This window comes from Cephus cinctus, unplaced genomic scaffold (assembly GCF_000341935.2).
Source record: "Cephus cinctus unplaced genomic scaffold, Ccin1 Ccin1_scaffold0168, whole genome shotgun sequence".
Lineage (NCBI taxonomy): Eukaryota > Metazoa > Arthropoda > Insecta > Hymenoptera > Cephidae > Cephus > Cephus cinctus.
The window spans coordinates 979330-1006702 of NW_014332892.1; the positions used below are offsets into that span (position 1 = coordinate 979330).

At 38.8% G+C, this 27373-nt stretch overlaps 2 protein-coding genes across 7 annotated transcripts in view; both read right to left on the bottom strand.

The window, feature by feature from the left end:
* Positions 1 to 2488, bottom strand: part of LOC107264359 (neuroligin-4, X-linked) — a 206127-nt gene extending 203639 nt beyond the window's left edge. For all 6 annotated transcript variants that reach the window (XM_015732549.2, XM_025081400.1, XM_015732544.2 and 3 more), the window contains exon 1: positions 1106 to 2488. The gene's annotated coding sequence lies outside the window, so the exon portion shown is untranslated. The remainder of the gene's footprint in view (positions 1 to 1105) is intronic.
* Positions 2489 to 15968: 13480 nt separating this feature from the next.
* Positions 15969 to 27373, bottom strand: part of LOC107264370 — a 41420-nt gene continuing 30015 nt past the window's right edge. The window contains exons 5-13 of the mRNA XM_025081201.1: positions 26784 to 26978; positions 26278 to 26363; positions 26006 to 26202; positions 24606 to 24723; positions 24024 to 24263; positions 23467 to 23624; positions 20408 to 20523; positions 19603 to 20335; positions 15969 to 18683 (exon numbers count right to left, since the gene is read on the bottom strand). Of these exons, the coding sequence (XP_024936969.1) occupies positions 16337 to 18683; positions 19603 to 20335; positions 20408 to 20523; positions 23467 to 23624; positions 24024 to 24263; positions 24606 to 24723; positions 26006 to 26202; positions 26278 to 26363; positions 26784 to 26978 (4190 nt within the window). The 3' untranslated portion in view covers positions 15969 to 16336. The remainder of the gene's footprint in view (positions 18684 to 19602; positions 20336 to 20407; positions 20524 to 23466; positions 23625 to 24023; positions 24264 to 24605; positions 24724 to 26005; positions 26203 to 26277; positions 26364 to 26783; positions 26979 to 27373) is intronic.

Consider the following 27373-nt stretch of genomic DNA (forward strand, 5'->3'; position numbering starts at 1 on the left):
GACGCAATCTTGCCTTTATATCGTGGGAAATGTTGATTTTGAGAAATCACCTACGTTTTACTCTTACGTCGCCACGAAGGCGTCGATCGATTTCGTCTATTGGACGAATGCTCCGATAAGATTTTTTTTTCCAAAAATATAATTTATGCGACCTATTAATAATTTTATATCAGTAATAAAAACAAGTATTACGTATTACGACGCAGCGATGCTTATAAGGTATTCCTTGGATGTATTGTGAATAGTGCAAGTGAGAGAGCATGGAGCAACGTGAAAAGCACAGTTGCCAAAGTGGAAATATCTTAGTCAGAAATATGCAGTTTTGATATATAGACATACAATATAGTAAGATATGCGTACAAACGAGTGCGCGTGTGTATATATATATATATTGTTGTATCGTATATTAATATATATATCCTGCTTAGCGGTTGAGAAAAGTATGAAAATAATTATAATAACTCGCAGTTGAAACAAAAGTTTAAGGCACTTCCGTGAAAGCTTTGAAATACTTTTCCAACCGAAAGGACGGTAATTGGCTACACTTTGGCAGTGGCGTAGGACCACGTAAAAAGTTTACAAGGTATACGATTTTCTTAACGAGGAACAAAGTACTGGAAATGATGTATAGATCGAGCTGGGAACGAAAAGATTTTACGGTGAATTCTATCTTCTAGCATTAATGCCACGAGTCTCTGTCTCCATGAAGCGACACTGTGTGTCTCGGACAGTTTCTAGCATCTATTATGGAAATTAATGGGGGTACAACAAAAATGAGAAGCGGAACATTTCTTATGGGAATTTTTTTTTTTTTTTTATATCCGATCGGTCCACGTCAGTGACCTCGTTACATTAAGCATAACTATGCGATAAATTCAGCAACGTTATTTTCTTTCGACCTAGTCACCATAAATCGACGCGATTGCATACGTGGACGTAAGTGACGTACGACGACTTGAAAGATTTACCAGAAATAAATTACTGGCTGAGATTATTACGTCAATTGGAATATAAGCTATACTCCGTAGAGAATTGTTTGGTTAGGTTAGGTTAGGGTTGGGTTGATAATGTAAAGCAGGAACTTGACCCAATCTGGGAGACTTACCGTTGTAGTTGGGCAGGTCTCCACGTATAGTGCTGCACATTTCATTATTATTATTTTATTATGCTTTTTTTTTTATATAACTCCACAATATGACTTTTTTGTGTACTTGGAATAAACAATATTCGCACATATATCCAATCGATGGATAATCATTTTATGATGGAATCTGTATTTATTTCACGATATCAATAATGGTCACTGAAAATTGGTAACAGTTGTCACACTCGGTGGATCCCAAAAAAAGGGAACAATTATCCAATTATAAAATTCACTAAAATTTTGTTTAATACCAATATAACGAAGGTTAAGTGGTTCTCATGTACACTTGTCCAGTCGTGCTATGATTTCTATGTAAATTGTTAATGATTTCTCATAGGACTTCCATGACCTTGAAAAAAAAAAGTTGCACCAGTTTTCACGTATTCCTTCCAACTGTTTCACTTTTATCTGCATACTCGATCCACGTAGATGAGTTTATAGGTGCATGAGTCAATTTTTGGTCTCATGATCTTACGCGGCCAGTGGGATTTGTGAACACTCGAAAATTTTTATGATTTTTCATTCGCCAAAGATATGCACGACAATCTACGTTTAACCTTTCAGCGGATCCTTTGGATGAAAATGATCAGTGATCATTTCGTTGTCACTCAAGTTTCATCACGCGAGAAAAGCGTCGGGTTCATCGTTAACGCGGTACAAGGAATTATTTCACACGTGTAATTTATACGAAGAGCCGTTTATGTACGACGGATATTAAGTGGTGGAAATCATCCAGTCGGTACTTATGGGTTAAGTCAGGAATGCACCTTCGATGAATGTAAGATAAAAAGTGTCAGGAATTACGAGACGTTCACATTATCCTATCATTGCAGTAATATATTCTTGCTTGTGAATATTCATCCCAGACGTTCTCTTGGTAAAATCAACTTGGCCTACGATCATACACTTGAAAAGCTCTGGACGAGCTTACTCAATTTTCGTGACTTTGTTCACATGAAAGCGTTCACCGGCTTGGAACATTCCTCGGTAGAGTTGAGCTTTCGGACTTTTTAACACTCGCGCACAATCCGTGTCTCTGAAACTCTTTACTTTTTCACTTCGACTTTCTTTTTGTTTCCCTTTTTTGCCGCTATTTTACCAGCAATTTTTTCAGGTCACGCGCGTCGCTTTTACGTCCACGTAATTGTTTCGCGACAGTTTGACGTAGAATTTTTTTTATTTCATTTTTTGACTTTTTTTCGTTCAGTCTCAACGATCGGAGCTTAATCATAAATGTTTTTGACGTCGATACGCGCCATGTCACTGAACGCTACTTGCATTTGACTAACCCAGAATCACTGCACGCACCAATTCGAAGCTCGCGTCTCGACGTTCGCGTGACGAACTGTGATACGGGAATGAAAAGCTCCGCAAGCTCTCGCCGACCGAAAGGGGAGAGACTCCACTCTCCCTTGTCCTCCGGTCGATTCTCCGGGTTACACTTGCGCGTACCAAGACCGTCTTGGATCCTGGGATGCTGAGAGCTTTTTACTCGTGGAATGATAATGGATAGAATCGAAAAGCTCGACCTTTATGGTTAGGAGTTTTCTACTTTGGATTAAGGAATGGACAGTGGCCTAGACAGGATTTACAGAATGGTTAGTTTTACGTTGCGAACTTTTCCAGGCCATACCCACCATTAGCTTAATTTACAATTTGAAACGGTGCTTTGCCAAGTGTGGATTTTTCTAAGGGTAGTAATGCTTGTATGTTTCTGTTAATTAATTTTTTTTACCCTTAGCTGTCTCTGCTCACACCCACCAAAATACTCACGTTTGAGATAAATACGACCGCAAAGAGTTAATCTTTCGTATGATATGACGTAACGTTTTTCGTTTTCAATGAGACATCTATCTAGAACTTTCATTTTTAATATTTCGAAAAATAACCGTATTTTGTTGATACCCTTTCAGGAGTCCTGTTAAATTTCAGTGCACTCGGAGCTTTAAGGTCGATTGTATCTCTTTCATTAGCTAAAAGCAAGTTTAACTAATTAAATGACAGATGAGATATAGTAAACGAACGAATGTCAAGCTTTCAGATTTAGAAGTTGAAGGGGAAATTAAAGCTCAACCGTAGTTTTCAAAGGTACGACGACGCGTATATAATATTCAGGGATATCTATCGCTTTATAAAGTAATCCTTCGTTGATGCACTCTGTCGCTAGTGTAATACGGCCCGAATGCTGGAATGTCTGCAAAGCTCGAGTTTCAGTGAAATGCGTGCGCAAGCTCGTCAGGACGCGCGAAGAAAAGGACAGCCGCTATCGATTCAGTTCTGCCAACGGAAGGACCCTTTAGTGACTTTTGTTCTCCCTAGGGACTTGTATCTATGACAATGATACAAAAGCTCAAAAGGTTTCAAACTGTGAAGAAAAGCCTAAGTAACCTGATCTATTTGGAAATGGATTTCACTAACGAGGGTAATTGTCTTATTACGTAACTATACTTTTCGAAAGGTAATAATAATTTTTTAGTTGATGGGGCATTCTTTCATTATGGTTTTCCAAAATTATGTCTAATTAAGCCCTAGTTGGGCTTTATCGGAGTATCGATATTAATTTATTGAGGCTTATCCTGTTAATGCCTAACCAGGCATTTTTCGGGCCTCTTCAGGACACCTATACCGACTAGGGCCTAGTTAGGCATTAACAGGACTTAATAAATGAATACGGATGCCTCAATAACGCCAAACAAGAGCCTAATTGGGCCTAATGGTGTTACAGCATTCTATGCATAGTTTTTTGGTGCACAGTCGATACCCAGTAAGAAATCTACAATGATTATCGACCGTAGGTAAAACAGAGATAGATCTGTCGGTAAAACAGATATTTTCGTAGGATGCGTTCGATGGGAACAAATCGTCCAATCACGAAGCTTTTTATTGTATTACATATTATGTAAATTACTTTTGAATTAAATAGATACGATAAATCCATGCGCAACTTTTATAACCCGAGATCGAAAATGCAAATGCAACGAGGCTTTTCGGATACGAATATATTTCGCAAAACTCAAAGCCACCTTTCGAAAGAAACATAAAATTCTACCGAGCGACATCTTGACGAAGTTCGTCGCGGTGCCGAAGAGTTTCCGTGTCACACAGAAGCTGCACGAGAGCCGCAGCGTAAGTTTGATTTTCCGACTTCCTTTTTCCCGTAAAAAGTTTTCCAGAAAGAGCCGGCGCACCAGCGACGGCAAGGCGGGGCAAGTCAAGTACAACTCAAGTCAGACATTGGGCCAGTACACAGCAAGTAGTCGGTCTGGTATACAAGTAGTCACGTAAGAGACTAGTCAGACACCAGTGACCGACCGATATGTCCGATTGCATGAAATCGCAAAACTTTTTACGTCGACTTCGTTTCGCTTGTCTTTCTCTTTCTTTTTTAACCGAAAGCTTCTAATAACTTCCTCTTGGGAAAACTGCGAAATTCACTGGGCTTTCCCAAAAGAGCTTTACATCCGTTTGTAACTCGGCGACCCGAAACGAGCTAAACGAGACAGACATATAGAACACACACTTACATAGAGACTGGAGCTTACGAAAAAGCTCACTGTAGCTTGATAAAAGTTTACACTTAAAATTTTTCACTATTTTCAATTTTTACATGATACCCATGCCTCCAATCTTACCTTACGACACCCGGATGCTGTACTCCAGATAGGCATAAAAACGTTGCTGGGACATCAGGAGAAAACTGAAAAACGAGATAAACCTGTGAAACAGACAAATATCTTTCATCAGATAAAAATAGATTAAATAAGTAAAAATTCTTGAATGATGTCAACTTTTATAGTTATTATGTAGACGTTAGTCTAAGATTGCTGATTGATTGTTTAAATTTTTAATTGATTGGTCTGTCACTTACTTTGGCTTTGACTTCAAAATCCGGATATCAAAGTCCACCCGCATTCTCCCTGACTCTTACGTTAACCCTTCGGTAACTTTGATTCCGATCCAGATAACGGAACTGGAGAAATCTGTGATGTCTCGCAAAGTGCTTTTGTGTAATTGAGCGAAGCGACACGAAACCGAAGGGTATGCTCCGCTCGATAGTTACTTCCTGTACAGTTTCTGGCTTGACTCGCGTCGTGAGTTCTTCTTACCCCGTAACATTCATAGACAGCTTTTCTTACGAAGCCAAGATATCTTGTAGAAAAACAAGAGAGATATCCTTTAATTAATAAATATTTATTTTATACCCAGAAATACATATGATCAAGCACGACCTTACGAGACACATATTAGTATCTTATTAATGTTGATATGAATTTTAATTAACGACATAATAAAGTTTTTTTGAGGCATTATCTTATTACATTCATACATAGTAATGAGTACCTGTAATTTCGTGTCTCCGCTTCACCCCCAAAATAACATGTACATAAATCAGCATTTATTATATCCAGAAATAAGTACAGAGTCCTACAAAGCTGACTCGCGTCGGTCCACGTTGACGCGTAACAGATGTTTGCGAAGCCAACACGGGAATTCACTCTTTCTCGAATCCAGCCTTGACTCAAGGGGTTAGTATCGCTTCGGAAGGGGCTGAAATGTTACACCAGACCCCAACCACCCTGGTCAAAGATGTTCAAAGCCCAACCCCGTAGACGTCTTTGTCACTGTCGTGACCTTTTATATTTATGATGGGCTTGCACCGAGGTCTATGAAAAGTGGCGACTCCAGACGTCCTTACCAGGGTTAACGAGAGTAGAGAACTGGTCTAGGGTCTTGGCTACGACAACGTCACTACGGAACCATCCCTTACGTGAGGTGATAAGGAGTGGAGTGTATCCTACCTCGAAGAAGGTGCCGGTTAGCGGTCGGGTTGCTGCGGCTTCCTTTTACCCTGGCAGTTGGCAATCCTGAAGGACAATAATGCTCTGCGGAAGACGAATCACCCTGTCCCTGTGTCTTCGGGGGGAAGAGAAAGATAGAGACGCCTGGCGGGCTGGTAACAGCGTCCGGTAGCGACTTCAGCTCAAAGTGAAGAAAATGAGGGAAAAACATGGCGCGAAATTCAATTTGGCTCACGGGACAAAACGAGAAACTGCGCGAAGCGATGAAACGAATGGACGGGATAGTCGCTGAAGTTTCAGCCGACCTGGTACCGTCAACCGTCGACCTGGCCAAACCAGGGGATGGTTCGTGGCAACAGGGACTTTCAGAATAGAAAGAGGAAAAACGAGAGCGTCGACAAGACATCTTTCACTGCGATGAAAATATTGTCTAAGATTTCATTATAGATAAGCATTCCGCGTCCAGACTCCTTTTCTCTCTTTTTTTTCTTTTCTCTTTTTTTTATTTATTTATTCCCCTCCAGGTTCTTTATTTACAACGCTCTCATCCGCAACTAATTTTCTAACGTTGAGACACTCGCCCCTTCTTCCTCCTCTTTTTATTTCATCCCTATCGGCTCTCCTCCCTCTCGCTCTCTCTTCACCCTGCGCCCTCGATATCCTCGCCAGCTTTGGGTCCCTCCCCGCACGTTGATCCTAAGAAAAGAATAATAGACGAGAGTACCATCCAAGCTATAGTACACACTGTTCTGTCCTTTCAAGAGGCTGTCCCCACCTCAGGCGAATAAGATACCAAGTGCCATCGTCTGGATATCAATTTCGCAATTTCACCATTTTCTATTTGTCAACTACACCCACGTACAGGATATTCCTATATATTTGATTTGCTATAATGTATCACGTTATTCTATAAACTGTACTCTGTACACGTTTACGATCCTATAGAAATCGTATCTTGCGTTACGTCAGTCGTCAACTCCCAATGAATGCACTGTAGTCAAATTTAACATTCCATTACAGTCCAACCTCTTATAAACATAGTTGGATAGTAACCCCGTCGCAGGGACTGTACTTGATAGGTGCAACTGGATTGCGGGTCCTACGGTAACCCGTTTACAGCCCTTACCCAGCTTTGTGGAAAAAAAATCCTATTCTGTTGAACGACCTTCGTTCCTCATTCCGATCCAACTATGGAGATCGACTGTATCATGTCTGTAGACGTACATGACTTTATCTCCTTTGGTACATTTACAGTCTGTCTTGCATCTCCAATCTAAGTAGCTACCACCCTGTAAACCTTATACGTTGCAAGCGCAGATACTTGCAGCTTCGATTTATACTACTCGTATATGTATATATAGATTTTAACGAATCCGCAAATACTAACCATATCCTATTATTCATTCCTCTCATTCTATTTGTGAATTCGCTTATTCCTATTTGCCTTCTCGTTTGGAACATCCACATCGAGTAATACTGCTATTTGTTCATTTGACAATTTGTCCTTGATCTTTCTATACGTATTGGATCTCTGAGCTTGCTTAATGACAATGTTGGTTCAACGAGTCGTTTAATGCATCCACACGTGCTTTTGAGTAAGCTCCATTATCTTTATAAAAGCTCTCACCTGTCATCGACAGGATCGACTGTCGATTTCTATTAACATTGATACTTGGGGTGTTTATCGATCAATGAGAATTCTCAAGGGCGTGAATGTTGACCTGCTGATTAATTGCAATTTTGATTGCTTTTAAAATTTTACGTGTTGGTAGGAGAATTTTTAAATATATAATTTTTGTAATTTATATTATATGGATAGAGGATTTATTTAGAGGGTACTGATTATTTATTACAAGGAACGTCGTTAGGGTGTCATGAGGTATTTAATCGATTTTTCAAAAATTGAATTGGGGAATATCGTTTGTGAATAATATATATATACATTATGAACTCTTATAAAGTATAAATAAATTGATCTTATACAATTCCCATTAGCTCGACGAATCATTAGGAATATCGATTGAATGTAATATTATGGCGATTCGGTAGATTTAAAAGGTTTCCATTGAATTCAGACAATTCCAAACATTCCTTTTCCAAATTTAATTATGAAATTATACAACAAAAAAAACAGTTATATTCCAACACAAACATTTACATTACAATACGCATTTGCATACTTTGTGTTATGTGCTAATGCCACTGGTCGCATTTAAAATCCTCATCAGTCAGCAGGGAATCAACAAATAAAAGCAAAGACCGAGAAGCGCGAATGTTAAAAAGCGGTTTATTAAACCGTGTTGCCTTTTCTTCGGACAACAATGCAAATTACATATCGCAAGCAGAAAGGGACTTGGTATCGACCCTTCTCCGAAAGCATTTGGTACAATGCAAATATTACACAATAAGAAAAGCTCGTATGACAGAGCTCATCTGAAAGCAGCATATGATAAATATTGTTTAAGAAACATTACAAAAAATAATTAAAAAAAAATTTTCATGCACGACTCCATCATTTTTCGATAATTTAGAAATATAAATCGAAAATGCATCGATTTCTAGTTTTTAGGGAACAAGAGCAAGAATCATTAGGGTATCGTTGACACCTGCTGACAATATAATTAATAATTATAAAATTCTTATTACGCGGAGAAAAATAATAGGATATTTGGCATATCCTATAAATCACGGTCGTCCCGCTGCGCCAAGACCTTGAATTTCTATTGTCATCGTGGGAATGTGAAATGTGCGTATAATGACTGACTTAAATTTGTCTTAACTGAGCTTTTATCTCTGAAGAGAAAGAGAGAGAGAGAGAGGGGCGAGAGGAGAGGAAGTGAAAAAAAATATATAAAAGAATGCAGAGTCCGGCCACGTTCCCTATTCACCCTTGCATTTGATGGCTGGCTGACGTTTATTAAGTTTTTCATCAGCCTTCAAGCCGATCCTCCCCGCCCCTTGGGTGTAATTAATTTTTTTTACCCTCTATTATATCCCGCCTGTAAGCATTGCCGCGAATTCGGTTCGTCTCTCTAAATCCCTATATTTTTCCTCAGCAACTTGAGCCTCACCGTGACGGATTTTTCATGGGCGCAAATGTTACCCTCGCGGATTGGCTAAGAATGAAGCATCGGGATTAGGAAAAGCTTCTTGGGACTTCAACGTCGACGTCGTTGCAAAAGATGTGAAAAAGTGAAAAAAGATACTGTACTAGGGGAAAATAAAAATCCGAAAATAAATAAGAAAATCAGTATATTGACTATCGCGTGTAAAGTAACGAATAATTCATTGTTAAATTTTTGAAAAATTAAAAGTTCTCTTTGATTACAAAAATGGAAAAATCAATTTTATCCAATGTGATTTAATTTATTTTACCAGACCGTATAAAATTCGTAAATTCAGTTACCTCATTTTGAGTACTTTTTATATACATATTGAATTAAATTTAATTATATTAACGTGTTGATGTTCTACAATTTTTAAATATCATAACTAACGTCCACGTAGCTTACAAGCTTTACTCGAGCTTTTTCATTTATCAATAATATTCCCTACGAAATCCTTATTACCAACTTCAACAAGTTGAATGTCAATTTACATCTTGTAATTGCTTGATTCGATATCTTTATTAATTTCATAGGTATCAATATTCCAATTATTTAAATACATTTTTCGGTAGTCAGTCTAATTGAAATATCGATTACTTTCTTTCCCGGTAAGCGTATTGTGAAGTGGTAAAATGTAATTATAGATTTTCAAGCTCCAAAGTCGAATTGCTTGGAAGTATGCCTAATCGATACCAGATGGCGCCTCTGGTACGGGGAAAAAACATACTTCAAAAAAAATGTAAAACAAAGTACGTTTATACTTAATTTGACGTGTATATTGTCCTTATGCATTTTTTTTAGGTATCCCATATGGCAATCTTGAATAAGAAGGTAAAATCCACATATGTGGATTTGTATAAAAAGAATAAAAATAAATGTACAATTGTATTATCACGCAGCTGTACAGCTATAGACTGAAGTTTCTAATTAATATAGAGCTTTCGTTACGTTTGTAGGGTGCTGTAGAACCTTTGGACAGTCACTACAATGTACACTAACTGTCGGTAGCATTGTTCTACAAACAATAGCTACTTCTACAAATGGACTGAGCTGCCTTGGGTCGTGAGTGTTAACCTAGTAGAAATTTGATAATTATTTAGGAAAATTCATTACGTCAAAATCGACATCGAGTCGATGATTTAATTCTCCTCTAAAATCATCAAATGACTTCTGCATGAGAAATATAAATTTTCATTCGGTCCAATCAATTTTATTTCAGTCTCTTCTATGCGTACTTCGACAAGCTGAATGTTTATATATAGTGTCGAATGAAATCCACCCATTCAATTCGAATGACTAAAATATAATATCGGAATTAAATTATGTCGATCAAAACGTTAATGACGAATTTCATTAATATTTCGTTCCAACCACCATCCACTGTCACACCAGACATCTAATCGAATTTCAATCATTAAAATAATTACACGGAATGTTTGGATTAGATGAATAATAAAAAAAAATTGAATAAATTTATTATCACTTATCATAAATATGCTCGCGATAATTCGCGTGTTAACGAAGATCCACTTTGCAAATATACAGAAATAGGATTTTAATGCAAATTCCCAGATAAAATTTTCGATTCTATTTAGATCTTGACTTTCGTTCGTAACGTCTACGTCGCTTGTGACATTTTGCGTTAATTTAGAAACACAGGAAGGAATAAAAGGCAGGCACGAATATCCATAAAAATAAAATAAAATAAAAGCTCAAAAAATGAACATCGAAATCCTCCGAGGGTACGAGATACAACATAAATAGCAATCCTTCCCAAGTTGATACAATCGTAATACGTATATTATTCTAGGCGTTTCATGTTTACTCTGAGTACAGGATAACCATTCCTATTTGCATTGCCTAGTAATAACGTAATAACACGTAACATGCAAAATCAGCCAGTTTCCTTTTCACGGTTGTGCAATTTGAAAACCGGTACGTTAATATGTTGCAAACAACATAAGGCACCTTCTGTTACCTCGTAACTCCGTAATCCAGTAATCCACTTGCCCGTTGTCAAGCAGTACTGTCTTGCAATTATGTCGACAATGGCTTTCAAACGGCTGCCGACCGCAGGACCTAACCCAGTAACTGCCTTCCGTGCAGGCCTGCTTTGTGTTTGTTCCTAAACTGTGCAGTGAATTACGAACAGAATTTACAGGTCGTCCCAAATGGCTAATGCGAGACAAATCGCTTATTATAGCTTCCGACAGTGGTGCCAATCAAATCCGCTATGCCTAAGCCATTTTCGAAGGATCAAATATATAAATAAATATAGTGCCCTAAAACCCGATTTACAGTGGCACGAATGAAATAAAATCGTTATTCTTTTATAATAAATGTGATTAATTAAATATTTACATTCAATTGCCAAAGCAATGTTAATTTTAATCTTCCACTTGGTACGCAACTACGATCAACTTCTTATACAATTTTGAATAAGAGCGGGTTACACGGGTCATCGTAGGGTCGAAAGGGAAGCAAAATTTAAAAGGAAAAAAAATACCGTCAGCCCGCTAACCATAGACTGGAACATTTCCGTACCCATAAAGGACTTATGGTGTCTGTACTTACTATGAAATGGCATTGGCGAATCTCGCGTGATACGCGATAACCGAAGAGCGAATCGAAGGCAAATGGCCGTTTGCCAATGCAAATCTTCGACCCGGAATATATTTTCGAAACGGTCATTTCTTGTTGTACCTTATGTATACATATATACAGATAGTCATATAGTACCATGTTCATATAAGTATATACCAGTTGCCATATATGAGAAGACAGTATACGGCCGGTTTAATGCACGTATCTGCATAATAATATATCTGCATACATAACTGGACACCATCGAATCCATCGACAGTCTGGAGATACGTGCTACAGATTTTACATGCTCGTACGAGGCGGCTTCACAGGTTATTTCTGAATCGGCCTATATATATATAGAAAAGGCCATTTACTTTTTGACATAACACTAACCGTATTGCGTAGCCGTCAAACGAGGGGTGCTTCGAAAGCTTTTCTTACAAGGGTCTATATTCTAATTTCTTCCTTCCATTATTTCTTTCTGCCTTCCTTCCTGAAATGTTCATCCCTTGTTGATAGTCGAGAGGCGCTGAGACTGAAGTTGTGTCTAGCAAGGAATTAATTTTATTCCTGGACCCCTCTCAAATCGTAGTACCGGCGATCCGGTTAGTTTCGTGGCGCATAGAAGGGGGCAGGGGGTGAATCATATAATAGAAAAAAGTATGACGCGGAGGGAGGAAGATATGGGTATAATTTTTGGTATTTTGAAAAAAAATTTTGATACTCATTATCGAGTGTACCGGGTGACGATTTTGATAAAATTTGAAGTACCTGTGTAATATCTTCATATACGCGTATATCGGGTGTATCCTCGTCGCTGGGATATCCGTTCAATATATATGGAAATATACGAGCCTCTCGGTTTATACGACAGGCCGTGATGGAGGACCGCCATTTGTGCACTTTGTACGATAAAGGTACGATAAGCGTCACCAATTCACTTGTATTCAATTATTTTTCATATTGTTTATGGCGCAATAATCATATTCGCATACGGCTGGTAACTGTACGCTGAAAACGCGAAAAGATCAAAAAGTCCGAATTCATTAATTTATCAAGCTTAATGACAGCCGGTGAAAAATGTTGCATCACGTGGAATCGCGGACATTCCTGTCACGGATAGCCAGAGGCGCTCGCGCATTTTACCATCGAAGGCTACGAGGTGCTTTGAAGTGTCGTTAAGGACCGCATAGTAAAATTTGCGTATAAATTGCACGGCTGAGTGTAAAAAAAAAAGTAGTGACAAAGTTGAACATATCGGGGACACGCATGGCTGATGTGGCTTGAAACAATTTTTTTTACCCGAACCAAAATAATCGTCACGAGTTCATTGACCTCTGGGTAAATCGACGCGTCGACTGATTTAGCGCTCGAAAAAGTTTTCAAAAACTGACAGGAAACAAAAGGGTTGCGAATAGTGAGCGAGAGAGGGGTGGGTGGGGGGTGGGAGAGAGAAGAGATAAATAAACAACAAACAAACAATTCTACTGTATTTTCCATAAATCGATTTACGCACTGTATTGGCTCGCGTGACGTCACGCAAGAAAAACTGGACCTTTATTTCCCCACCCAGTGGCGTCGCCAAAGAGGAAAATCAATTGAATTTTTCTCATGGCAACATAAGTGCTAACTTGGAGAGCAAACAGGGTTGCTCTACCACCCCGAACTTCCCTCTCGTCATACTTCTCTTCACCCTCGTCACGGGGCACACTGTATGAGTTATAGACTTTGTTTTACTTAATAATAAAGTTCCGCGGACAAAGGGCGAAGTTAAAAGTTATGACAGTACGCCATTGCGAAATGATAACTCTTGAAAGTTACTGCATCGCGAGAACCTCTCGACCTGTGGTGCTGTTGGGTATTTTTTTTCTTCCACCCTTTTTTTTTTCTCCACTCGCTCGTCCCACCGCACCAAGTCCACTTTTGGTTAGCGTTTATTACTCCCTCTCTTTTTCTGCCCTTTCACCCAGAACCGCCTTATTTACGCTCGCGGAATTAATTAGTTGGTGCTTTTTTTCAATATAAAACGTGCAATCACGAAAATGTATTCACGGTACCAAGAAGATCCGAAAGCAACGTAAAGTAGTTAGAAAAAGACGGCGGGCTCCTACGTGAGAATTCATTTGTTTTTGTACATCACTATGTGTGTATATATATATGTATATAATTTTTTAAATACCACTCGCTATAAAGACTTACGTAACAGATATTTCTTAAATTTATATTACAGGCTACAATGCGGGACTAAAAGAACTGCTAGTCTTCCTAGAGACTGTCATTACGTGGTTGTTCAATTTATACATTTCACGGTGTGCTGTATGGCTGGTGTTATGTTTATATATGCATATACATATACTCTTTAGTGTTTGGATTAATAATTAGATTGTTTCCGTATTGTCATAGATTATCCAATTAGTTTATAAATTGGCCATTCAGTTATGTAACTTGTAAAATCCCTGACTGTTCTAACACGCAAAGTTAATATTTCACTTTGAAGGTGGGTGAACTGCCTTCGCGTCTAACTAGTCTTGTGCTAAGGACTTACCGTTGGCTTTAACCCTTTCGCTACGGCAGTCCGTTCCACGGGAGTAGCGCTACTGAACGGGGCACTGCGCTTACGTCTTTCAATGGCACTTTGGAATTGTCTTGTATGTATACTTTTTTAAGAGTTATGTAACTGTTTCGTCATATTATATAGAAAAATATAAAAATGAGTATATTGTGGGTATTCAGAAATTTACATATTAACAAAGTAGTAGATTCTGTGCTACCAACGAAGTCAGGGTAGGTGGTCTCGCGGCCTCCGGCTATATCCGGCGCTCGTACACACGGGTCATCGAATGGATGCCGGCTATATCCGGCGCTCGTAACGAAAGGGTTAATGCCATTGGCTTTAACGTGGATTCGAATACTTGTCGCTTGCTAAACGCTGGCTACGCAATAGGGCATAGATATGACACCTTAGATTAAATAAGAAATTTTTGTTACTCGATATTCAGGGTATTCCTTTGTCCTTTGAATATTGTGGGGAAGCTGGGATATATACATTTTCTTGAGTCATTCTTAGATTAGGCATGTAGTTCTGTGTATGTATGGAAATAAGTAATATAAAAAATTGTCATAATTTTGCCTGGTTAGAAACCGTGATAAGATTGGTATAATTTATTCATGTTAATTAAAAATGATAAATTTCATTTTGCATTTCACATTGTAATTTACTGTTTTTAGCAGAAAGCCAATCGTAAACACGAATCGCTTTTACTCGTTGAATTAATTACGGTTGTCGTGTATGCCGAGTAAGCGGATGCACTAAGAAGGAATGCAATATTGCATGGAAGTGCAGTTACTTAACTCGTTGAACGCAAGCGATTAAATAAGTAATTAATTTCTAAGACGCCTCGTAAATTCACTATCTCTATTCCCTTGTTTCAATGTTTTCTCGACGAATGGCTTTTCTCTTGGAAGTTTATCGCGTGACCAATTTCCTTGTCAACGTCATTATAATACAATTCCAATTTAGCTGTATTATTTTTTTGAAAAATGAATATAATTTCAATTAATAAAAATAATTATGTATTTCATTTTTTTCAAGGACTAATACGATTATACAGGAACGTAACCAGTGCAGAAATTCAAAATACAATGTTTTCACGATGAAAGTGCTTTTTCGGTTGCACTGGTACCGTGTAATAATTTTATTGAATTTTAGCTAATCAAATTTTAGGTGGCATCGATTTAATTATTATATTTTTAAATCTAACGTACAAAAATCAACATGAACCCTTTAGTGACTTTCTACTGAACTTTGATAATTTAACTCATTAACCAGTCAACGTCAACGTCCATATCAAATTTACAAATTTTCCTCGTAACTTTGGATCCGATATATAATTACTTCAGGTGGATCAAGTCCTTCGTGGATGACGTCATCGAACGAGCTCTCCGACGAAGTAATTGCTATAAACACTAACAGTTTCTTGTCCTGAAGGGATTTCGTGGGAGAGCGCAAGAAACTCATCTGGGTTGACTATAGTCAGGATCAAGAGAATTTAATGAAGGGTTAAGCTAAGTAAATTTCTATTTACGGAAATACCATATAACAGTAATTCGCCGGAACGGATCTTAATTGAAAGTAGGGAAGCTTAGGAGAAGATAATTTTTTGTAGAGGGCGAAAATAATTTTTTTTTTAATTTATCTTATTTTTATATCAGTACGTGTAGGTAATCTAGGGTAGCAATGACAGGTCATGATTTGCTACAAAAGTAGGAAAATGATATATTTCGATCGCGGTACAAGAACAAAACACGTAGAAAAGAATCAAACTAGTATAATATACTGAAAAATAAATATATATACGTACATGCTGGACTTAATAGGACATAAAGATTCTATAACGATAATTGACATCCAAAAGCTACGACTAGCATCCGAAACTAAAGTAAAGCGTGTCTATTTTTTGGATTGGTTTTGGAATAGTTTTTTTTTTAATAATTCCAAAAATAATAAAAATTTTCGTTAAAATGTAACTAACTGCTTTACGTGTTATTACAGATCAAGTAAAAAGCCTATTTAATGATTACGTATGAAATAGGAAAAAAAATTTTCAGGCTTGATTAATATAGATGAAAGATACAAATGTATAAATTAATTTTGAGTTTGTATTTGTTAATAGTCCGCTGATAAATATTTTACTTGATAATTATTTCTTATTGGTCGGCTTCCTCTTTATTGTTCCTGTATTTGAGTTACTGGAATTTGTTGTACTGGCCGAGGAATCGGTGCTTGATGATTTTTCACTATCTTTTTTCAATAACGTTGGTATACCTGACTTATTTTCCAAAGTTGGAATCAATGGTACGTTGATCGCCTTATCGGTTGGTATCGCGTTTATTATCTGAATAATTTCCGTTTTTTCTGCGTATACAGGACTGGATGATTTTTCAGCTTTGACTTGAGATTCGTCTTTCCTCTTTGAAAATGACGGAATTCTAGTAACCTTTGGTTTTTCTTTAAGTGGAGGTTTTTCTGTATATGGAAAATCTCTCTCGAGCACTTGGTCCTTTTCTTTATTTTGAAAATTCTGACACTCTGGCGGCGGGATGGCCGACACTTTTGGAATATTCTTGTTGTCCCTAGACTTGGAAGGATTGGTCGTTGGCTTTATTATTATCTTAGGTTGTTTCAAATTTGACGAAGATCCAGTTTTTGGATCTTTCGGTGTTATTATTATTTTGGGCTCTTTGCGCTCCTGCTTTGCTATCGTGCAGACATCATCGACGTGACTCAATGGTGTCTGAACGCTTGATAAATTAAAACCCGGTTCGACTCTTGGCGTTATCACTATTTTTGGCTCTGGTGTAATTATCTTCGCACTGTCCAACACTTCGTGTTTGGGTGTAATAACTATTTTTGGTTCTTGATCAATATTTCTGCGTGCAGTAAGATTCGTGACCATCTGACTCAAATTTTGTCCGGACTGTCCCAAAAGATTTCCCACTCTCGGCGTGATAACGATTTTTGGCTCGGCCGATCCTTTACCGTCCCAATTTTGGGAGCCTCCATAATTAGGATGAACTTTGTCTATACTTGAATCTCTGGAACTCATCATAATTTGAGGCTCCGTTATGGCAGGCATTGAACGAGCCGCAGGCGACTGGAAATTCTCATTCTCATTACTACCCTCTGTAATTTGCCTGTACCAGTTAGGATTACCAATGCCGGTATCAATACCTAAAGGAATTGAGGTTTGATCAGTCGAAGATATCATGTCTTTCGATTTGTACCAGTTGGAATTGGTGACGGAACTTCCTACAATGTCGGATCGATTCAAACTCGTGTCAGACGCCACAACGTTATGTGGGAACAGATACGGCCTACGAATAGAACATTTTGAACTTGAGTAAGCTCCATCGGGACTATCAATCAGTCTGTATCGGTCTATGGATGGAGTACTGTAAGAGCCAGTGGTATTGGCGGGAGATTCAAAGTTCTCAATTATACTTGGATCTGAATTATTCCTGGTTGAATTTTCCCTCTTCAACAATGGACCTACGTGAAGATTCGTGGTAATAGGCTCATTCTCATTCTGAACCTCAGACTCTTCAGCAAGATCGAGACTTTTGGTTGTACCAAAGATCCTCGGTGGTGGCAGAGGTGGATGTCCAGATGGCGAAGTCGGCTGCGAGTTGTTCTTATAGTCCTTCAAAGAGTTTCCATGCTGCTTGGGAATAAATAAACTATTAGGTACTGGCAGAGACCGTCTCTTCTCGATGTCCGGCAGAACTTTTGGATACTTCCGGCGCTTTATGGTCTTCAGAGCTTCTTCAGGGCTTACGCTCTCCCTCTCGGCAGTAGGTTCCCTGCAGGTGACGTTTATGTCACAGCTCGGTACCTTGCTACCAAAGGTAGTTAGCTTGGGTACGGTCTTCCCATAAGGATCCTCGGGTGGGACTTGGTCGTAGAGACTGTCATTTCCGGTTTTAGCTTCGTTCGAGACTTCATCAGCGCTGCCGATGGGTCCCATGCGCGGCAAACGAGACTTCATCTTGGGATTTATCTTGGCGTAGAGGCTACTCGCACTTCCGGAATCTGATTCGTAGATCTTTGGACTTGAAAAATGTGGCTTCACGTTTTTCAATACGTTCTCCATTGGTAACGGGTCACTTTTTGAATGGTGATGCTCTATTACAATGACTTGAGGCGTGATCAGGGTCCCGTTTGGTCCAATTGTCTCCGCATCGACAGCATCCAATCCCACGTCTGATAATTCCCCGTCCTTTACCAGCTCGATTGGTATTTGATTGAGTATCGATTCGGTTCTAGTAGCCGGTGTAGCGTCTATGGCTACCGAAACTTTGGGCAATTTTGATTTCTTTCCAGGACGCACGATAAGGGCTGGACTCTCGTCGTAGATTGGCTCGTCCTTTTTGTCTTTCAATTTTTCCAACTCGTTCAATCTCTCCTCCTTTTCCTGCTGTTTCGTCAGCTTCTCCTGATGCTCCTTCTGCAGTGTCTCGCGGGTCTTTCGTAGAAAGCGCGGTGAACACCTTTAAGAAACAAAATGAATTAAAAATTTTTCGTTCCCAGGTCAAAACAATCGTTACCTGTAATTAAAAAATTACACACAGTCTCGTCAGAAGTTAATACGTTCAGTTCCAATGGAACGAACTAAAGGATTTAATGGATCCACCCACTGGTAAATGCACTCCAGGATGCAGTTAATTGAAATGCAATTGAATTACTTTTCGCTGTATTAAGAATACAAGGTAAACGTACGTTTAAGTCGTAAAGGATTTAACCGTCGATTAAAAGACGCCCGTGAGTGTTTAGAAGGTTGTAACGGCGCATCGTATAAAATCCATTAAAATATTATGCATCGAGGTAAACCAGTGCATAAAATCCAACAGGCAAGCAATTAACGATACCATTCGTTACGCTTCGTCATTATTATTTCTAATTATCACGAGCACTCGAGTGATACCATATTATTCCATTCTGTTCAGTGGTAATATTTCAATTGGATCAATGTAACGAATACCCTAGTCCCGGCATTACGAAAGAAAATCCTTTAATCAAACTCCACTGCCAATTACAATTACGACTTTTCACTCTGTTACCCAATGAAAATACATTTTCCCATCAGATTGGATCTAGGGGTACGAGCTAAGAGTCATGCAAATACACGAATAGATATTCTACGGATGCATCTTTTATTCAATCAATTAGAATCCAGGAACGACAAGTAGCTCGTAACGATCCTAACGAGGTTAACATGGATGCAGATGCCCAAAAGTGGGCATCTCAAGCAAGAGCCAAGTGTAACAAGGATTCTGTAATTGGATCAGAGGGCTACTCGAGCGATTTGAACGCATCTTCATCTAAGTGGAATTTTGTCGAGTAGCTTTCGGCAAACTTCGTGTCTTCTAATTACGTCAGTGCAGGGTACAGTTACAGGTAGGAACTAACCTGTGAACTATTTCCTGCTGTATCCATTCGCGGACTTTGATGTGAGTGTCGATGGTGGATCCTGAATTCTGCCTGGAGAGTTTGGACCTTCTACCAAAATTCGAATTGTTATCGTACGCCTTATCGTTCTTTATCAATTCGGTCAAATCCGGTTTACTGTCGCTCCTGTACCCCAATTCTGCGTTCTCAGCGAGCTTCTCCAATTTCGCACGCTTCGAGCCGTCGTCCTTCTGGCTCAAACGTCTCTTAAGATTTTTTTCTTTGCTCTTCAAGGCATGACGCTTACGATACAGATAGAAGAAAACTGTCAGATTTATCAGCAGAAACGCCAATCCAAAACCGATGACCATTGATATGGCTGAGGTACTCTTAAGTCCACTTGGCTCCGGTGTCGTTGCTCGGACGTCATCTTCAGCCTCGTTGCTGGGAGAATTCGACAAAGGATATCCCGGTGAATCCTTCCCGTCCGCATCGACGTCAATCCTTTGACCGTCCGGTACACTTGACTTTCCCGTACTGTGCTTTAACGTATTAGTTTCTGAATTCACGTTAAACATTCCATTCGCGTATTTCCCAACTCCGTCAGCAATGTCTAGAATCTCGGGTCGTGGTCCCGCTCTGGTACCTGGTGCCGGGATGTCAAGATTAGGATGCCTTATCAAGTTGGGTAAATACTCGTTCCAAAATAGCATCTCGTTGGCTCGATAGCGTACACCAACCTCTGGAGGAATTGCTGTAAACATAAAAAAAAGGAGAAAAAAAAATTTTTAATCATTCATTTAAAAATTCATGGGTCGTCACTCACTCAGATTAAAGTAGGTCTGATTCTCAGGATCGTATTCGGGCCAATCAATCTCATACTGCAGCCACTCCTTTGGTCCATCCGTCAGATACGTAGACCTTCTAGGCGCGTTGGGATTTCTAATTAAAAAAAAAAAGCAGGGTATCACGTAAACGGTCACTGGAATTCGTACTGTAATTACCAGAGCATCCTCCTCTGTTCCTTTATGTTTTTCCCTGAATACCCTATTACGGATTCCATCGGCTAACAGTCAACTGTAAATTTTCTACAGGGAACCGAGTTTCCGCGACTATATATATATATATATATATATATATATACCGGCTCACTCGAATCCGCCGAACATCTCGTGCAATTGTACCTTAAATAAAGGCAGCTTGAACTCCGAAGCACGAGCAGGTAATTAAGTCAGGAATAAAATAAAAAGAGCAAGAAAGAACAGTGGGTAAGGAAACTTTTAAGCAGAATCCCATTCTGCAAGCAATGCAACCTGGTCTCCTGGTCGTCGTGCAGGATCCGATAGATGCGACGTAACCGCCGCTAATTTCAGTCTCTTCGTTAAATGGCCGCTAACCTAATCGTAATATTGCACGCGATACCTGGATAGTTACCATCTAGTCTCACGTCAACGTTACGACCTTCCGTGAAATTAGCAAACAACTCGTTAGAGTCTTACGATCTGATGCACCCTGCATACCTTCGTTCCGAATACCAACCGATATTTGTATCTTATTTTTTTGAAAAATAGTTTCAAAGTATTTCAGGTATTCTGTTTTACGCGCTTTCCTTTCTCCTCGTGTCCCTTACTTTCACATTCAATTACATTTTTTTTTTCAAACACGGACCTATCAACATGCAGAAGAGAGCAGCTGCACGATATCGATCCTGGGCAAGGTGAATTCACGCGAAGCATCTACTTCCACGTGTAGGTACTAAAGAGCTTTGTTTCGCTTAATTGGATCGACCTAGTTTTCACAGATTCCGAACTCGTGTCATATGCATACGTGTCCCGTACTTAGTGATTTGGCAGAGGTGAATAGCACGTGACAGAGCAGCGTGAACGGGTTTGAAATAAATAGTAATAGAAGGCTGGGTGTTTCTAGGCAGGGAAAACAAATGGAGAAATTGATACCGAGGAGATGCTTCGGCGTGGAATCCGATTATTTTACATTTTTCGTTTGTTTAATTAACCAAGTTGGACGTTGGGCTAGATGAGGATTCCAGTATGCGTAAACTGAATAGCGATGGTAACGTAGACAGGGGGAAGGTGTAAGTATACATAAATTGGGAAACGGGAGTCTGAGATAATTAGGAAATTAAACAATGTTAATTATTACTAATTACGTAAGATATAATTATAGGATATAAGGAATTTTTTATTGTCATTAAATGTTTATTAACTCGTTTCTGCACTTTTGTGTATTTAAATGACGAATTGAAGAAAAAGTTTGAAAATTTTTCTTCAGCCAGTGTAGTCTGTCTTGTTTTATTCTGTCGCGTTACCTTTTTATCATTTTTCTTTTGTTCGCGGCGTGGAAGCTTGATGAATGATTATTGTTTTGTGCTGCTTTTAATTAATGTTTATTCGCCCATCCCGCAATGTTACGTTACTAGGGTATTTTATTGCTTTATTTTATAATTGGGAAAAACTATTTAACAGGAACCGGATGGTAGTTGTTTTTACCTTGTATTAATCCGACATCGCACAGCTTTACTGTTTCCTCTTGGAAATTATACTGAAACAGCTGTACAGTGCGTCCGTAGAAAGGTAATTCGTTTGCCGTTTTTGGAAAATTATAACAACTGCTATGAGTTCGAGCGTTAATGCAACAATATCAGATGTTACTGTGAAAATCATTGAATTAAAATCAATGAATTTTCCTATACGAAGAGCGTTCGTGGCTCTATCGAGGGATATGATATTTATTATCAAATATTGGAGGAATATGATATTTATATCGAACATTGAAGTTGCTCGTGCGCGAAACGATAATAACGAGCACGTCGTCGTTTGGTCGAATATTTAATTAGAACGTGAAATACTTGAAAATTTACGACGATACATTTGAGAATGAATAAAATTTTCAAAAATCCGAATATGCAAATATTTTATCCATTTCGTAGCACCCGTAAGTAGGCGAGTGTATGGGAAACTTTTTACGCGAAGAATTTTGAGTTTCATGAAAAAAAAAATTTTGAAAAAGTTTCTATGTGAAATTTCATTTTTAATTGATAAGGCTACGATGCAAAATTCTTATTTAAAATTTTTATTATTCTTGTATCGTCATTGTGTTGTTATCGTTATTGTTGCCTAGACAGCCCGGCACAAGCAAATCTATTCCAGCCTGATACCACCCCGGGGGGGATGAATTTACGATGGTGCATAAATATTCAAATGCGAGGTTAATTGAAAATTGTGTTTTTACCGTGACGCGCGTCAACGTCGCTCGATTCGAAACGCGGCGTCTATCCAAAAGCGTAATACATTCGAGTACTTTGGACGGGCCAATTTTCAAATGGCTCGACGTTCCCGTTAATTAAAAAAAGAAAAACCACTGCCGTTACCATCAATAACGTTTACAATAATTTCCAGCCTCACCCTACGATGTCTATACGATCGTTTAGCATGGTACTAGTTTTCGTATACTATATCCAATATTTTTTTCAACTGTCAATTCTCACAACAGCACTGCAAGTCAATTCAAATCCATTGACAATCATTTATATAATAATCCCCTTTACCTGCTAACGAGTGAAATCAACGAGCACACCCTGACAGCTCAGCGTGAAGTAATTCGATTCAATTGGTTCCGAAATTCCTGTACAAATATTACGTTATGAACCAAGACAAGAAAAAGTATATAAACGTATTGAATAAGGTAAACTCGATACACGTGTTACGTACGAAGAAAATGGGATTCTTTGATATGATAAGGTGGCACTGTAGAACTTTCAATAAAATCGCCACGCGAAGAAAGGTGATTCGCATCGAGCTACGTATGTAGATACTGCGGATAGCGACGCTCGAGAAGCACTTTCAGAAGATCAAATAATCCTCTCACCCGGTATGTGCAAAGTTACACCACCACATCATCATAGCTTCGGCGAATAAGGTCTCGCCAATGTTGTATCTGCCGCGCAAGTGATATTTCCCACCGTCGAGTGGGACACCCAGTACATAAGCCAACTCTTCTCCATGTACAGTGCGTTGACGCTGTTGCTGAAAGATAACAAAAGGTAACGTAATGTAGTCAAATATTTGTACTTTGAATTTACTTCTTACGTATTTATACGGTGGACATAAAGTTTGTATATAGTTAAATACAAATTGATAATACGGGTATAACACATGAGAGGTACAGATACGCGTAAGTAGATAATTACGTATGTAGTCAGACGTGGACTTTACGTGTATATTGGTTCAGTGCCCTTTTTTTTTGTAATTTACGTATATCGGTAAATTTATGACGATTGAATTTCTTAATTTTTTTTACACTTTTCTCTCTTGGTGTTCTCGTGGGATTTCCTGTGGCTTTTTTTTTTATTTTCATATTTTTTACCCCAATTTTCATCTACGATCTTATCAAAGCTTGCACAATTTTTCTCGTAAGTCACTTACGCCAGAATAGTCCTGCATGGCTTTTGGATGCGAAAAGACGTACATGTAGCTTTTTGGATTTGCTTTTGAATGCAAATTGGCAGTCATTACCAACGGTGCTACAGTGCCACTGTCCGAAAGTGCTTCCAGAACAATTTCGCGATTCTTCGTTGCGTATTCGTTTGTGAAACCGCTCGAAAAGTCCCCGTAGTGTTCCAGTACTTTCGACAGTACTAATTCCGGTTCGAGTTCATGGGTAGCCTGGAAAATAAAAAAAATGAGGTGTTCAATTTTTATTCGAAAAAAATATCGCGGACCGTCATTATAGTTACATTAAATATAATAATAATTGTGATACATTAATCTTATACGCATTCACTAGTTATTACATGCCCTGCAAAAAAAAAATCAATTAGAGTTAAAAATGAATTAAAGCTAAGTTAGTAAGTTTGTTAAAAATTAAATGTTTATACGCCCTTTTGCATTTAGCGCCGTAATATATTATTATGGAAATTACGTAACTCACCAAACTGTTTATTAAAGACTTAATGCAATTATCCGCAGTATAAACGCACGAATAATCAGAAAATTAGAAATACCAACCTTAGCGTGATCTCGTAGAATCTCATCGCGCTGTTCATTCAGCATCCCATGGACCACAGCAACCGGTGGCAAATTGTGAAACTTTTCCGACTCCGTAACACCGTACATCAAATCGAATCTGCGAATATTTGTTCATGCACTATGAATGTTCTCGTCTGAGAAACTACAGCAGCGGCTACGTAACTTGTGCATGGAAATAGGATAATTATTTTATAGACGTTCATTAGTACGGTTGAAGAGAAAATACTTAATTGCTAATAACTGAACGCTGTGAACCAGAGTATCGCTTTAGATTGATTTTTTTTTACACAATTATAAATTATATTCTAAAGTCTTCCTCATTGTAGTCAATAAGAACAGCTTTCACATGGAACAGTACTCGTCTCTTCTTTATTTATATACCCGCTGTGATATGATTTTTCAATTCACGTTAATAAGACGACTTCAACTATCGTTTCGGATAACGTTCGCGCTTTCTGGTTCCTTTCGAGTCGCCAACCTGCTGAGAAATTACGCTCTCGGATATATTAATACAGTTACGGCAAAGCTCTGGAAATGTTTTGTTCAGGTGCTCGAATCTGTCCCGGAGAGATAGTCTCGGCGAAACGAATTGCCCGGCAAAGGTGAGCGCCCCATGACACGTCACCACGGACCTGCAGAATTCCGGATGTGGTACCGAGGGAGCCAATGGACCGGAGAGCAGGGGCCGGTAGAGCTTAGATGGAACTTAAGGGCAGTGGAGGAACACCCTGGTCCGAGTTGAGGTTGTCCAGCCCTGATTTCGTCCTATGTACTGAGGAAGCGGTCGTGGAGGATCCTTCGATTTTTTACGTTACCGATATGCCCAAATACGGCCTCGATATAGTATAAGGGACGACTCGAGAAAGGGGATGTTAGTTATTGGTTAAAGGGAATTCGACCAACCGGAATGATTTTTTCAGGAAATTTGCTATTGTCAAAGGCAGGTCCCTGGCTTAGAACACCGAAAAGATGACTCGAGTTGCTATTCTGCTGATAGTTTTTCTGGCTATATTGCCTATACGGCACGAAAAGTTCTCGGCAGTTTAGTTCTCGTGCTCGTTCTCTCCACGTTAACAAAATCCTATCGATTTTAAATGCGTGTTTCCGAAGTGCACTGCTGTGTAGTGGTACAGTCGGGCAGTGCCCACGTAGGGTCCCTGGCTACAGTTCCCGGCCTTCATGAATTAGCAGAACCAGCTTCCATGAGCACTCTCGATTTCTTAATTAGCGAAGGGATTTCGATTTTCTAGGATTTCATCTGTTCCTGCACTATTTACCTGACGCTTATTCCCGATCCTCTCTACCGTAACCTAGCTACCTGAGTGGCATTCCGTATTTTCCTTTTCATTATCAGATTCATTTAACGTGTCTTATCGTACCTGCCGAACAGTTGAGTATTCTCCATTAAATCCAACGGTTTACCCGGTATAACAGCACTGTCAATAAGTGGCGCGTACGCTGGGACATACTTAGGCTTATGAATTTTCACATTTAATAGTGACTCGAGATCACGATTTCTTAAGCACTTCACGAGTTCACTGTCCGTAACGGTAGGACAGTTCAGAGCGTATGCTACCTAAAATTATAAATAATATCATATTAATATCGTAATTAATAATTTGGGAAAAAATTTTTTAAATAATTATAATACCTGTTTCGTTATTTGCAAAGGCGCCTTTCCAATGGCATCCGCGCTCAGCGCGGAGCCTGACATTAAAATGGCTCGATTGAAAAGACCTGTATATACGGATAATAAAAACACGTGGAATTAATAAAGTATCCAACCGCGACGTTTCACTTCGCGCAGGTTGTACAATGTTAACTATAATTATTTTTCATTAGGCAATGTAATTATTAACCAGTCGCGCAGCTATTGCGGTTCGCCAGAAAGAATTTACATTGGGCCCATGTATGTTCCATGAAAATACGATTATCAGTTTTCTTATTTAGCATGAAAAATATGCTGATATCAAATATCGTTATGTATTTTCAATGTGTTTCAATTACTTAATTAAATGTATCGCGTCGATATATCGTAGGAAAAAAAGATATTGCAGAAAAAAATTGAACACATTTTTCCAACTGGTAATCAGGAATCAGAAGTGCCGACTAATAAATTCATTAGCGAAATATACAGATAATGGTTCACAGACTTACCTTCGTTATTGGCAACAGGGCTTATGAGTAACAAATTAGCGAAAATGGCCCCAGTTCCATGACCTACTAAAGTTATGCTGTTAGGGTCACCACCGAATTCGGCAATATTTTCTTGTAACCACACCAGCGCAGCTATTTGATCCAGAAGGCCAAAATTACTGGCAGCGTCATCCCTTATTCCGGGTCTCAGAAAACCTGCGGGAAAATTAAAAAAAAAATAAATAAATGTATTTTTTTTATTTTTCAAACAGTCATACCTATAGTGTATACGTATATATGTACTATAGTGTATTACACAGCTGCTCGGATAACTACTGAAGTATAACCATCTTACTCTAGAGTTCTTTGTTGCATTTATTATTGTTTTTGTCACGTTTGGCCTAGGCGAACATACTCGAGACCATATTTTTCCATGTTTTGCAAGGGAGAACTTATACAGCTTCTTCCGAGTTAACTCTGTGTCCGTTCTAGAAACGACCGTGGCACTAACCGCTTTCCCGGCACTTTAACGTAATTTATGATTATGACTTCGTGCTTTTTTTTTTTTTTTTTTTTTTTTTTAACCACCGACATAACTTGTGGCCATTCCC